Raw genomic sequence first — 12,023 nt, forward strand, 5'->3', positions numbered from 1 at the left:
GACACAATTGTAGGTAGTCCTCGACGGCGGGGGGTTTCGAATGATCTTACTAGTGGTTCGCCCTGCGCGCACGCGCCTGTCTTCTGCCACATGCCCCGGCCTTCCGCACAGGCGCTTTGCTCACTCGCACGACTTCTGTGCCTGCGCCTGGCCTCGAAAACGTGCCTAAATAGCACGACTTGGAGCCGGCTGTTATTGTTGTGACCCAGGTCCAAGTAGGTAGTAATAAACTTAGTCTGTGGAAAAACAAACTTTATTCGAACAGCTGGAATTACTTCATTCCCAGAGTCCTTCGACTCAAAGTAAAACAAATGCCTCCCAACACAAATTCCTCAGTTATCTCACAAACCTTAGTCCAATTCGGCAAACTGCCAAAGGCCCTTCCAGAAGCCACAAAAACAAAGACATTCATGAAACAGAAGACGCAGCTACAACGTTGTTTTCCGGCAAAGCTGAAACACCAGTGATGGTCTGTTTTAAGCCTTATGGGAGGGGCCAATCATCTCTTGGCCTTACTCCTGAGTTGTCCTCTCTGCTTGAGCTGCTCTTGCCTTCTGGCAGCTCTTCTCATGCGTGCATTAGGAACAGGCTCCTCCTGTTCCTCTGCCTCACTACTATCAGTCTCTGGAGGCTCTGGAGTCTGCACCTCACTTCCCGATGGCCCCGGCCTCACCTCAGCCTCATCGCTGTCCGACTCCGTTGCCAGCTCTGTAGGCTGCTGACGGACCACAACAGCTATCAGTTCGGGTGAACCGATGCGAACCGGCCTGAACTGGCTGAATATCACCTTTGCTCCTGGATTTATGACAGGTTCATTTAGTGGCCATGGGAAACGATTGAAGCAAGGGACGTACGGCTGGAGGAAGTCTAAAAAAAGTTGAGAAAAATGGTCGTTCTGCATCTGTCTGGAGGAGAGCAATGTTTTGTTTGAAACAAACCGTGTTTTCCGCAGAGGCCGCTCCCTCCCGCATGGAGGTTTACAAACAGAACGGGTTGCTGGTGGAGTTTTCGATGAGGCGGGCTCCGGGGGAACCCGCGTTGCTGCTGATCACGGCCACGGTGACCAACACCGACTCTGGAGACGTTGAGAACTTCTCCATGCAGGTGGCTGTGCCCAAGGTGAGATGCCCTGAGTTGAGGTCCATAGGATGGGTGGCATTTTTTTTCTTTTTTCAAGAGGAGGAGGAGGAGGAGGGAGGGAGGAGAAGAAGGAGGAGGAGGAGAAGAAGGAGAAGCAGAGGAGGAGGAGGAGAAGGAGAAGGAGGAGACGAGGAGGAGGAGAAGAAGAGGAAGGAGGAGGAGGAGGAGGAGAGGAGGAAGAGAAGGAGGAGGAGGAGGAGAGGAGGAGGAGGAGGAGGAGGAGAAAAGAGGAAGAGGAGGAGGAGAAGAGGAAGAAGGAGGAGGAGAGGAGGAGAAGAAGAAGAAGAAGAGAGGAGGAGGAGGAGGAGGAGGAGAGGAGAGGAGGAAGGAGGAGGAAGAGGAGGAGGAGAAAAGAGGAAAAGGGAGGGAGGAGGGAGGAGAAGAAGGAAGAAGAAGAGAAGAAGAAGAGGAGGAGGAGGAAGAGGAGGGGATGAGGAGGAGGAGAAGAGGAAGAAGAGAAGGAAGGGGAGGGAGAGGAAGAACAAGAAGAGAAGAAGGAAGGAAGAAGAGAAAGAGGAGGAGTAAATTTTGTTGATTAGATTTGCGTCTCACCTTTCTTCTCATCTTAAGCATTTTCGGTTCACTTAAAACTGCCTTCTCCCCTTCTCCTCTGCCTCTTTTTTTCCTTCCCTTCTTCCTCCACTTCCTTCTCCTCCCCTCTTCTCCTTCCTCTTCCTTCCCTTCTTTTCCTTCTCTTCTCCTCCCTCTCTTCCTCCCTCCTCTCCTCCTCTTCCTCTCCCATCTCCCTTTTTCATCTCCGCCTCTCCTCCGCTGCCTCCTCCTTCTCTCCCTCCATCTTTTTCTTCACCTCTCTCTTTTTCCTCTTCTTCTCCTCCTCCTCCTCTTCCCCTTCTACTCATCTCCATTGTTTTCCTTCTCCTTCTCCTCACCCTTCTTCTCCTTCTACTCCTTCTCTCTTTCCTTCACCTCACCCTCTTCTCCTTATTCCTTCATTCTCTCCTTCTCCTTCTCCTCTTCCTCCTTCTCTCCTTCCTCCTCACCCTTTTCCCTTTTTGCTCCGTCTCCTCTTTATCCTTTCCTTCTTCCCCTCCCTCTTTGCCTTCTCTCCTTCCATCTTCTCCTTCATCTCTCTGCTCTTTTCTTCCTCCCCTTCCTCCTCTTCCTTCCTTCCCACTCATTCTCTCTTTTTTTACCTCTTCTTTTTCTTCCCCTTCTTCCTCTCATCTTCCTTTTCTCCTTCTCTTCATCTTGTTCCCTCCATCCTTCACCTCTCCCACGTCTTCTCCTTCTCTTTTTCCTCCTTTCCTTGTCTCCTCCTCCTCTCCCCCATCTTCTCTCCTTCCTCCTCTTCTCCTTCTCTTCTTCCTCTCCATCTTTTCCTTCACTTCTCTGCTCCCCTCCCTCCTCCCTTCCCACTCATTCTCATCTTTTTATACCTCTTCTTTTTTCTCCTTCTTCCTCTCCTTCTTCCCTTCCTTTTCTCCTTCTCTTCATCTTGTTCCTCCATCCTTCACCTCTCCCATGTCTTCTCCTTCTCTTCCTCTCCTCCTCTTGTTCCCCTTCTCCTCTTCCTCTCCTCCATCTTCTCCTTCTTCTCCTTCTTCCTTCCTCCTTCTCCTCCTCCTCCTCCTCTCCTCCTCCTCCTCCTCCTCCCTTCCCGCTCATTCTCGTCTTTTCATACCTCTTCTTTCCTCCCTTCCTCTCCTTCTTCCCTTCCTTTCTCCTTCTCTTCATCTTGTTCCTCCATCCTTCACCTCTCCACGTCTTCTCCTTCTCTTCTTCCTCCTTTCGTTGTCTCCTCCTCTCCTCCATCTCTCCCTTTCCCTCCTCTTCCTCCTCTTCTCCTTCTGTTCTTCCTCTCCATCTTCTCCTTCACTTCTCTGCTCCCCTTCCTCCTCCCTTCCCACTCATTCTCGTCTTTTTATACCTCTTTTTTCTCCTTCTTCCTCTCCTTCCCTTCCTTTTCTCCTTTTCATCTTGTTCCTCCATCCTTCACCTCTCCCGTCTCCTCCTCTTCTTCCTCCTTCTCTTCTCCTCCTCCTCTCCTCCCTCTTGTTCCTCCATCTTCTCCTTCTCCTCCATCGCCTCTCCCTTCCTCTTCTTCTCCTCCATCTTCTCTCCCTTTCCCTCCTCTTCTCCTTCTCTTCTTCCTCTCCATCTTCTCCTTCACTTCTCTGCTCCCCTCCCTCCTCCCTTCCCACTCATTCTCGTCTTTTTATACCTCTTCTTTTTTCTCCTTCTTCCTCTCCTTCTTCCCTTCCTTTTCTCCTTCTCTTCATCTTGTTCCCTCCATCCTTCACCTCTCCCACGTCTTCTCCTTCTCTTCTTCCTACTTTCGTTGTCTCCTCCTCCTCTCCTCCATCTTCTCTCCCTTTCCCTCCTCTTCTCCTTCTGTTCTTCCTCTCCATCTTCTCCTTCACTTCTCTGCTCCCCTTCCTCCTCCCTTCCCACTCATTCTCGTCTTTTATACCTCTTTTTCTCCTTCTTCCTCTCCTTCCTTCCTTTTCTCCTTCTCTTCATCTTGTTCCTCCATCCTTCACCTCTCCCGTCTCCTCCTCTTCTTCCTCCTTCTCTTCTCCTCCTCCTCTCCTCCCTCTTGTTCCTCCATCTTCCTTCCTTCCTCCTTCGTTGTCTCCTCCTCCTCTTCTCCTTCTCTTCTCCTTCTCTTCTTCCTCTCCATCTTCTCCTTCACTTCTCTGCTCCCCTTCCTCCTCCTTCCCACTCATTCTCGTCTTTTTATACCTCTTTTTTCTCCTTCCTCTCCTTCTTCCCTTCCTTTTCTCCTTCTCTTCATCTTGTTCCCTCCATCCTTCACCTCTCCCACGTCTCCTCCTCCTCTTCCTCTCCTCCCTCTTGTTCTTCTTCTCCTCCATCTTCTCTCCCTTTCCCTCCTCTTCTTCCTCCTTTCGTTGTCTCCTCCTCCTTTCCTCCATCTTCTCTCCCTTCCTCCTCTTCTCCTTCTCTTCTTCCTCTCCATCTTCTCCTTCACTTCTCTGCTCCCCTCCCTCCTCCCTTCCCACTCATTCTCGTCTTTTTTTACCTCTTCTTTTTTCTCCTTCTTCCTCTCCTTCTTCCCTTCCCTTTCTCCTTCTCTTCATCTTGTTCCCTCCATCCTTCACCTCTCCCACGTCTCCTCCTCCTCTTCCTCTCCTCCCTCTTGTTCCCCTTCTCCTCTTCCTCTCCTCCATCGCCTCTCCCTTTCCCTCTTCTCCTTCTGTTCTTCCTCTCCATCTTCTCCTTCACTGCTCTGCTCCCCTTCCTCCTCCCTCCTCCCTTCCCGCTCATTCTCGTCCTTTTCATACCTTTTTCCTCCCCTTCCTCTCCTTCTTCCCTTCCTTTTCTCCTTCTCTTCATCTCGTTCCCTCCATCCTTCACCTCTCCCACGTCTTCTCCTTCTCTTCTTCCTCCTTTCCTTGTCTCCTCCTCCTCTTCCTCTCCTCCCTCTTGTTCCCCTTCTCCTCTTCCTCTTCTCCATCGCCTCTCCCTTTCCCTCCTCTTCTCCTTCTCTTCTTTCCCCTCCCATCTTCTCCTTCATTTCTCTGCTCCCCTTCCTTCCACCCTCCTCCCTTCCCGCTCATTCTCGTCTTTTTCATACCTCTTCTTTTTCCTCCTCTTCCTCTCATTCTTCCCTTCCTTTTCTCCTTCTCTTCATCTTGTTCCTCCATCCTTCACCTCTCCCGTCTTCTCCTTCTCTTCTTCCTCCTTCGTTGTCTCCTCCTCCTTTCCTCCATCTTCTCTCCTTTCCTCCTCTTCTCCTTCTCTTCTTCCTCTCCATCTTCTCCTTCACTTCTCTGCTCCCCTCCTCCTCCTTCCCACTCATTCTCGTCTTTTATACCTCTTCTTTTCTCCTTCTTCCTCTCCTTCTTCCTTCCTTTTCTCCTTCTCTTCATCTTGTTCCTCCATCCTTCACCTCTCCACGTCTCCTCCTCCTCTTCCTCTCCTCCCTCTTGTTCCCCTTCTCCTTCCTCTCTTCCTCTTCCTCTCCCTTTCCCTCCTCTTCTCCTTCTCTTCTTCCTCTCCATCTTCTCCTTCACTTCTCTGCTCCCCTTCCTCCTCCCTCCTCCCTTCCCACTCATTCTCGTCCTTTTCATACCTCTTCTTTTTCCTCCCCTTCCTCTCCTTCTTCCCTTCCTTTTCTCCTTCTCTTCATCTTGTTCCCTCCATCCTTCACCTCTCCCACGTCTTCTCCTTCTCTTCTTCCTCCTTTCGTTGTCTCCTCCTCCTCTTCCTCTCCTCCCTCTTCCTCTCCTCCATCGCCTCTCCCTTTCCCTCCTCTTCTCCTTCTCTTCTTTCCCCTCCCATCTTCTCCTACTTGGCTTGAACATTCTCTTCTTCTTCTTTCCAGTCCTTCCAGGTGGAACTTTTGGCCCCCAGCAGCTCCACAGTCCCAAGCCAGGGGGGGCCCCCCATCACCCAGCTCATCCGAGTGTTGAACCCCAAACAGGTAAAGATCCAGCGGTGAAATCTTAATTTTTTTTTGCCTACCAGTTCTGTGGGCGTGGCTTGGGGTGGTGGTCATGTGACTGGGTGGGCGTGGCTATGTAGTCATGTGACTGGGGTGTGTGTCAAAAGACCGAAACTCACTTTAACGGTGTCCTGCTGGAGCAGGGGGTTGGACTAGATGACCTCCAGGTCCCTCCAAGCACTGGATTGATTGCTGTGCTCTTTCAAGGTATCCTCTGAAGCTGCGTCTAGTGCCAGGTTTGTGGTCCTTCCTTCCTCCCCTTTTTCCCTCCCTCCCTCCCTCCCTCCCTTTCTCTTTCTTTCTTTCTTTTTTCTTTCTCTCATCCCTCCCTCTTTCTTTGTCTTTCTTTTTCCATCCCTCCCTCTTTCTCTTTTTTCTTAACTTTCCTTCCTTCCTTCCTGTTTGTCTTTCCTTCATCCATCCCTTCCTTTCTTCCTTCCTTTCTTTCTGTATTTCTTTCTCCATCCCTTTCTTTCTTTCTTTTTCACTTTCTTTCCTTCCTTCCTTCCTTCCTGTCTTTCTTTCTCCCTTCCCTCCCTTTCTTTCTCCATCCCTCCCTTTTTCTTTTTTCTTTCTTTCCTTCCTCTCTTTTTTCTTTCCTCTCTCTCTTTTTTCCTTCCTTTCTCTCTTTTTCTCTTTCCTTCCTTCCTTCCTTCCGTGCTTCCTGTCTCCCATCCCTCCCTCCCTCCCTCCCCCTTCTTTCTTTCTTTTTTTCTTTTTCTTTCTTTCTTTCTTTCTCCATCCCTCCCTTTCTTTCTTTCTTTTTCACTTTCTTTCTTTCCTTCCTTTCTGCCTGTCTTTCTCCCATCCTTCCCTTTCTTTCTTTCTTTCTTTCTTCCTTTCTTTTTTCTTCCTTCCTCCCTTTCTTTCTCCATCCCTCTTTTTTCTTTCTTTCCTTCCTCTCTTTTTTCTTTCCTTTCTCTTTTTTTCTTTCCTTTCTCTTTTTCTCCTTCCTTCCTTCCTTCCTTTCCTTTCTGTCTTTCTCCCATCCCTCCCTCCCTCCCCCCTCTCTTTCTTTCTCTTTCTCTCTCTCTCTTTCCTTCCTTCCTTCCTTCCTTCCTTCCTTCCTTCCTTCCTTCCTTCCTTCCTTCCTTCCTTCCTTTCCTTTCTGTCTTTCTCCCATCCCTCCCTCCCCCCTCTCTCTCTTTTCTTTTTCTTTCTTTCTCTTTCTCTCTCTCTTTTTCCTTCCTTCCTTCCTTCCTTCCTTCCTTCCTTCCTTCCTTCCTTTCTGTCTTTCTCCCATCCTCCCTCCCCTCTCTTTCTTTTTCTTTCTTTCTCTTTCTCTCTCTCTCTTTTTCTTTCCTTCCTTCCTTCCTTCCTTCCGCATTACCCCCCACCCGCTGTTTTTGGCCTAGCAGGCCTCAGGGAAGCCACCTGGGAGCAAATCCAGACTCCCCCCCCAAATAGATAGTACAAAAATGCTTTTTAAAAAGTAAAAAAAAAAGTAACTCAGACTATCAGCGGTGCTGTGCGATCGTGAGAACCTTTTTTTTTTTACCTTTTAAAGCATTTTTTTTACTACCTATTGCCCGAATGGGTACTTAAAAAATGCTTTTAAAAAGTTTTTTTAAAAAATTCGGACTATCAGCTGTGCCGTGCGATTGTGGGAACTTTTTTTTTTAAAAAAAACTTTTTAAAGCTTTTTTTTTTAAAATACCGGTTCAGGCGAACCGGTAGCATTTTCACTACCAGTTTGAGACAACCTCCCTAAACCGGTAGCATTTCACTTCTGCCGTGATCCCATTGAGAAATCTGCTTCCTTGCCTCTGTCTTCTCACCTGGTGGCCAAGGGGACTGTTGTGCCTTGCCCGCCCCCCTCTCCGCAGCCGGGCCCCTCCCATCTCCTGCTATCTCAGCCAGAGACTGATAGTGAAGAAGAATGGCCTGGCATGCCTCCAGCCCCCAGCCCTGGCACCATGCCTCCTATAGCATGTGTGCCTGAAGCCAGCCACGAGCTAGAATTGCCAGCAGCTGAGCAGGAAGGCGAAAGGTGGGCTGATCCTCACTTCCGGAGAATGGAGAGGCAAAAGGAAGGGAGGGGCAGGCCTGGATAAGTGCTGAGTCATGGAGCCACACCCCGTGGCCTATATAAAGGATCTGCTTTTTGGCATTCCTTGAGTCAGGCAAAGTCTCATCTGGTTTGCTGAAGTCACACCTTGGATTCCTGCCTGCCCTGAGAACTCTGACAGGAATTTGGCAAAGCTGCGAAAGCTTCGTGGCCACGCTTGAGACAGACTTCCCAGACCCGGCCGTCAGAGGAGGAGTGGGACACGACAGGGACATTGTGTCAAGACCCTCCTCAAAGTCCTCCAAAACAAGCCAGATGGTCCCCGAGATTCATTAGCCGGATTTCCTGCAAAGGAAAAGGACTTAAGTATCCTGGTCAAGTGGCTCTCCGGGTATCTTAGCCCCACTTTGATCAGCAAGTGGATTAAAGGCGGATTCTCCCCAGGGGTGGCTTCTGATCCTCTTTCTAACCCGCTCTGGATTGGGAGGAGAAGCTGGCTAGCTGTTTTCGAGACACGCAAAGGGACATTTCCCGCTCCGGCAATGTCTTGCAAACAAGCCCAGCTCCGTGAGGAGATCTCTCCTGATCTTTCCCATCAATTGGAGGCATTAGCTGTCTTGTATCTTGTGTGGTCCCTGGGGGAGGGAGGTTAGCGGAAAGGAGGAGGAGGAGAAAGAGAAGGAGGAGGAGGAGGAGGAGGAGGACTGTGGGTCCTTGGTGCTCTCTGAGCTAGGTGGTTTTCTTGAAGACGTTTCATGACCCAACTAGGTAACATCATCAGTGCTAGAAGGGAGTGGGATTTGTGGAGAGGAGGAGGAGGACTGTGGGGTTCTTGGTGCTCACTGAGCTGGGTGGTTTTCCAGGATGTTTCATGATCCAACCAGGTAACAACATCAGTGCTAGTAAGGGAGTAGGGTTTATGGAGAAGAGGAGGAGGAGGAGGAGGGGGAAAGAGGAGGAGGAGGAGAAGAAGAAGAGGAGGAGGAGGAGGAGGAAGAAGGAGGAGGAGGAGGAAGAAGAGGAGGAGGAGGAGCAGGAGGAAGAGAGGAGGAGGAGGAGGAGGAGGAAGGAGGAGGAGGAGGAAGAAGAGGAGGAGGAAGAGAGGAGGAGGAGGAGGAGGAGGAGGAGGAGGAGGAAGAGGAGGAGGAGGAGGAGGAGAAGAAGAGGAGGAGGAGGAGGAAGAAGGAGGAGGAGGAAGAAGAGGAGGAGGAGGAGGAGGAGGAGGAGGAGGAGGAGGAGAAGAAGAAGAGGAGGAGGAGGAGAGAAGAAGAAGAGAGAGGAGGAGGAGGAGGAGAAGGGGCAGGAGGAGGAGGAGGAGGAAGGGGAAGGAGGAGGAGGAGGAAGAAGAGGAGGAGGAGGAAGAGGAGGAGGAGAAACAGGAGAAGAAGGAGGAGGAGGAGGAGGAAGAAGAGGAGAAGGAGCAGGAGGAGGAGGAAGAGGAGGAGGAGGAAAAGGAGAAGAAGAAGAGGAGGAGGAGAAGAAGAGAGAGGAGAGGAGGAGGAGGAGGAGGAGGAGGAAGAGAGGAGGAGGAGGAAGAGGAGGAGGAGGAAGAGGAAGGAGGAGGAGCAGGAGGAGGAGGAGGAGGAGGAAGAGGAGGAGGAGGAAGGAGAAGAAGAGAGGAGGAGGAGAAGAAGAGAAGAAGAGCAGAGGAGGAGGAGGAGGAGGAGGAGGAAGAGGAAGAGGAGGAGGAGGAAGGGAAGGAGGAGGAGGAGGAAGAGGAGGAGGAGGAGGAGAAGAGGAGAAGGAGGAGGAGGAGGAGGAAGAGGAGAAGGAGCAGGAGGAGGAGGAAGAAGAGGAGAAGGAGCAGGAGGAGGAGGAGGAGGAGGAGGAGGAGGAGGAGGAAGAGGTGGAGGAGGAGAATGACTGGGTTCCTTAGTGCTCTCTGAGCTTGGCAGTTTTCTTGAGACATTTCATCACCCAACTAGGTAACATCATCAGGGTTAGAAGGGAGCGGGATTTGCTCTCTATTTATATAGAAATGGCTTTCCCTGTCAGTGATGGTGGGAGCGTTTTGGGTGGAATTTTATATCCGGTATAAAAAACATTATATAGTACATGTAATGTATAAAGTATATATATAAGGAATTGATTATAAGTATACCGTATATTGTGTACAAACAGAAGTGGTGCAGTGGCCTAGAGGTGCAGCTCTCGCATCACAATCAGGAGGCTGTGAGTTCGATCCCAGGTATTTCTCTCTCTGGGCACGATGAGAATATATCTGCTGAATAGAACTCCGCACCGGTGACAAGAAAGGCATCCAGCCAGTAAAAAAAAACACTCTACTAGCTCCATTCAGTTGCCCCGACTCCACCCCGTAAGGGATTATGGGGTCGTTAAATGAAGAGGATCGTGTGCAAAAAGAAAGCAAACCCTACTTTGCAGTCATCCGCGGGACACGTCCGTGGGCCAATCCATGGGACACAAACAATGCAATCACACGATTGTGCGGGGGTGGTGGAAACGCGGCTATTGTAAGTTTGAATCCGGGCATAAATTACCTTGGGGAGGTTTGTCAGAATTTCAACCAGCAGCTCACCGATTGGTTGTACAATATATTGCTGTTCCATCCACTAGAATCCGCTGGATTCCGCTGGAATCTTAGAACCTCCACGTATTTAGTTAGTGCGAAGATGTGACGTTAGGTCTCTTGTCTTGTTTCTTCAACCCAGATCCCTCTTCGGATGAGGCTACGTTTTTCCTACACGCTGCCTTCCGGGGCTGTTGTACAACACGTCGAAGAACTCAACTCGTTCCCGGAGACTGCGTGGAAGTGAATAGTAGGTTACTCAAAGGAGTAAGGAACTCCTGGAGTAACGGATGGTGGTATTTGTGTTCCCTTTCACATGTGCGCTTGAATAAACATGCATTGTTAGTCCAGAAAGCTGGTTTCGCCATAAACGCACATGAGGTTTTACAAAGGGCTTTCCAGACAGGGCATCCTCGACGTATGACCGTTCATTTAGTGACCGCTCAAAGTTACGACGGCTGGGAAAAAAGGGACTTGGCACCGTTTTTCACAATTACGACCTTTCCCGCATTCTCACGTCACGGGATCAAAATTCAGACGCTCGGCAACCGGTTCAGACTTACGACAACCGCCATGTCCCGGGGTCACATGATCTGCTTTGGCGACCTTCTGACGAGCGACACCCACGGGAAAGCCCGATTCACTTAACAACCGGGTTAGTAACTTATCCACTGCAGCGATTCGTTTAACAACGGAGGCCAGAAAGGTGGCAACGTGGAAGGCAAAACTCACTAAACCAATGTTTCACTTAACAACATAAATTTTGTGGTCATAAGTCGAGGACCAGCTGTATTCTGAGGACACGGGGGTGGGTGGGAATTGCTCCCGCCAAGCCTGTATAAAGCACAATACAGTTTTTATACAGGCAGTCCTCGACTTATGACAATTGAGCCCAAAATTTCCGTTGCTAACCGAGACACTCACTTAACAAGGGTCTCGCTTAGCAGCAGAAATTTTGGGCTCAGTTATGGTCGTAAGTCAAGGACTACTATACCTATACAATACCTATTTTATGCAAATCAAGGAAGGGTGGATGGCCAGTGGGTGAGTAAAGGTGGGGGGAGGGTGGCATATACAAGTAGTCCTCAACTTACGACCACAATTGAGCCCAACGTTTCTGTCGTTAAGCGAGACATTTGTCCAATGAGCTTTGCCCCACTTTACGACCTTTCTGGCCCCGGTTGTTAAGCAAATCAGTGCAACTTGGCAACTTAGTAACCCGGTTGTTAAGTGAATCTGCCTTCCCCATCGACGTTGCTTGTCAGAAGCTCGCAAAACATGACCGTGGGACACAGCAACGGTCGTAAGTATGAAACAGCGGACAGGCACCTGAATTTTGATCACTTGACCAAGGGGACCGCTGCAACGGTTGTTAAGAGTGAAAAACGGTCCTAAGTTACTTTTTTCCAGTGCTGTTGTAACTTCGGTCACTAAATGAACTGTCGTAAATCGAGGACTATCTGTATGAAGCTAATATTTAGGCGCCGACAGGCTTTGAGACTCCGTAACCTGCTAGCTACAATGGCCAAGACTGCTTTAAAAAAGCGAAAGGAATTAAGTATATTGGTTCGTGTGACGTCGTAAGTCACTTTTCCCTATGCCGTCGTAACCTCGGTCACTAAATGAACTGCCGTAAGTCGAGGACTACCGGTAGAACGTACGTTCGAAGCCGGGCTTCCCAAAAGAGTGAGCGGCGCCAGGCCCTTGTGGAGGTTGTACCCACGTGCGGAGGTGTAAATATCGGGAATCCCGATGGCTCGTCGTCGGTGGCTTTCCCCTCTCTCCTCACTTCAACTGCTAGTAAATCAATTGAATTGATCAGCCGGATGGGGAAACTCCACAACAAGCGAGCGAGACTAAGTGGAAATCAATGGCGGTAAACGAGTGAAGGGAAGAAGCTGGCTGTCGAAATCGACGCA

At 50.0% G+C, this 12,023-nt stretch overlaps 1 protein-coding gene across 1 annotated transcript in view; it reads left to right on the top strand.

Annotated features, from left to right (window-relative positions):
• Positions 1–10,458, top strand: part of AP1G2 (adaptor related protein complex 1 subunit gamma 2) — a 48,104-nt gene extending 37,646 nt beyond the window's left edge. Inside the window, exons 20-22 of the mRNA XM_058183101.1 lie at positions 953–1,119; positions 5,447–5,545; positions 10,247–10,458. Coding sequence (XP_058039084.1) covers positions 953–1,119; positions 5,447–5,545; positions 10,247–10,351 — 371 coding nt within the window. The 3' untranslated portion in view covers positions 10,352–10,458. The remainder of the gene's footprint in view (positions 1–952; positions 1,120–5,446; positions 5,546–10,246) is intronic.
• The last annotated feature ends 1,565 nt before the right edge of the window (positions 10,459–12,023 follow it).

Source organism: Ahaetulla prasina, chromosome 4 (genome assembly GCF_028640845.1).
Source record: "Ahaetulla prasina isolate Xishuangbanna chromosome 4, ASM2864084v1, whole genome shotgun sequence".
NCBI lineage: Eukaryota > Metazoa > Chordata > Lepidosauria > Squamata > Colubridae > Ahaetulla > Ahaetulla prasina.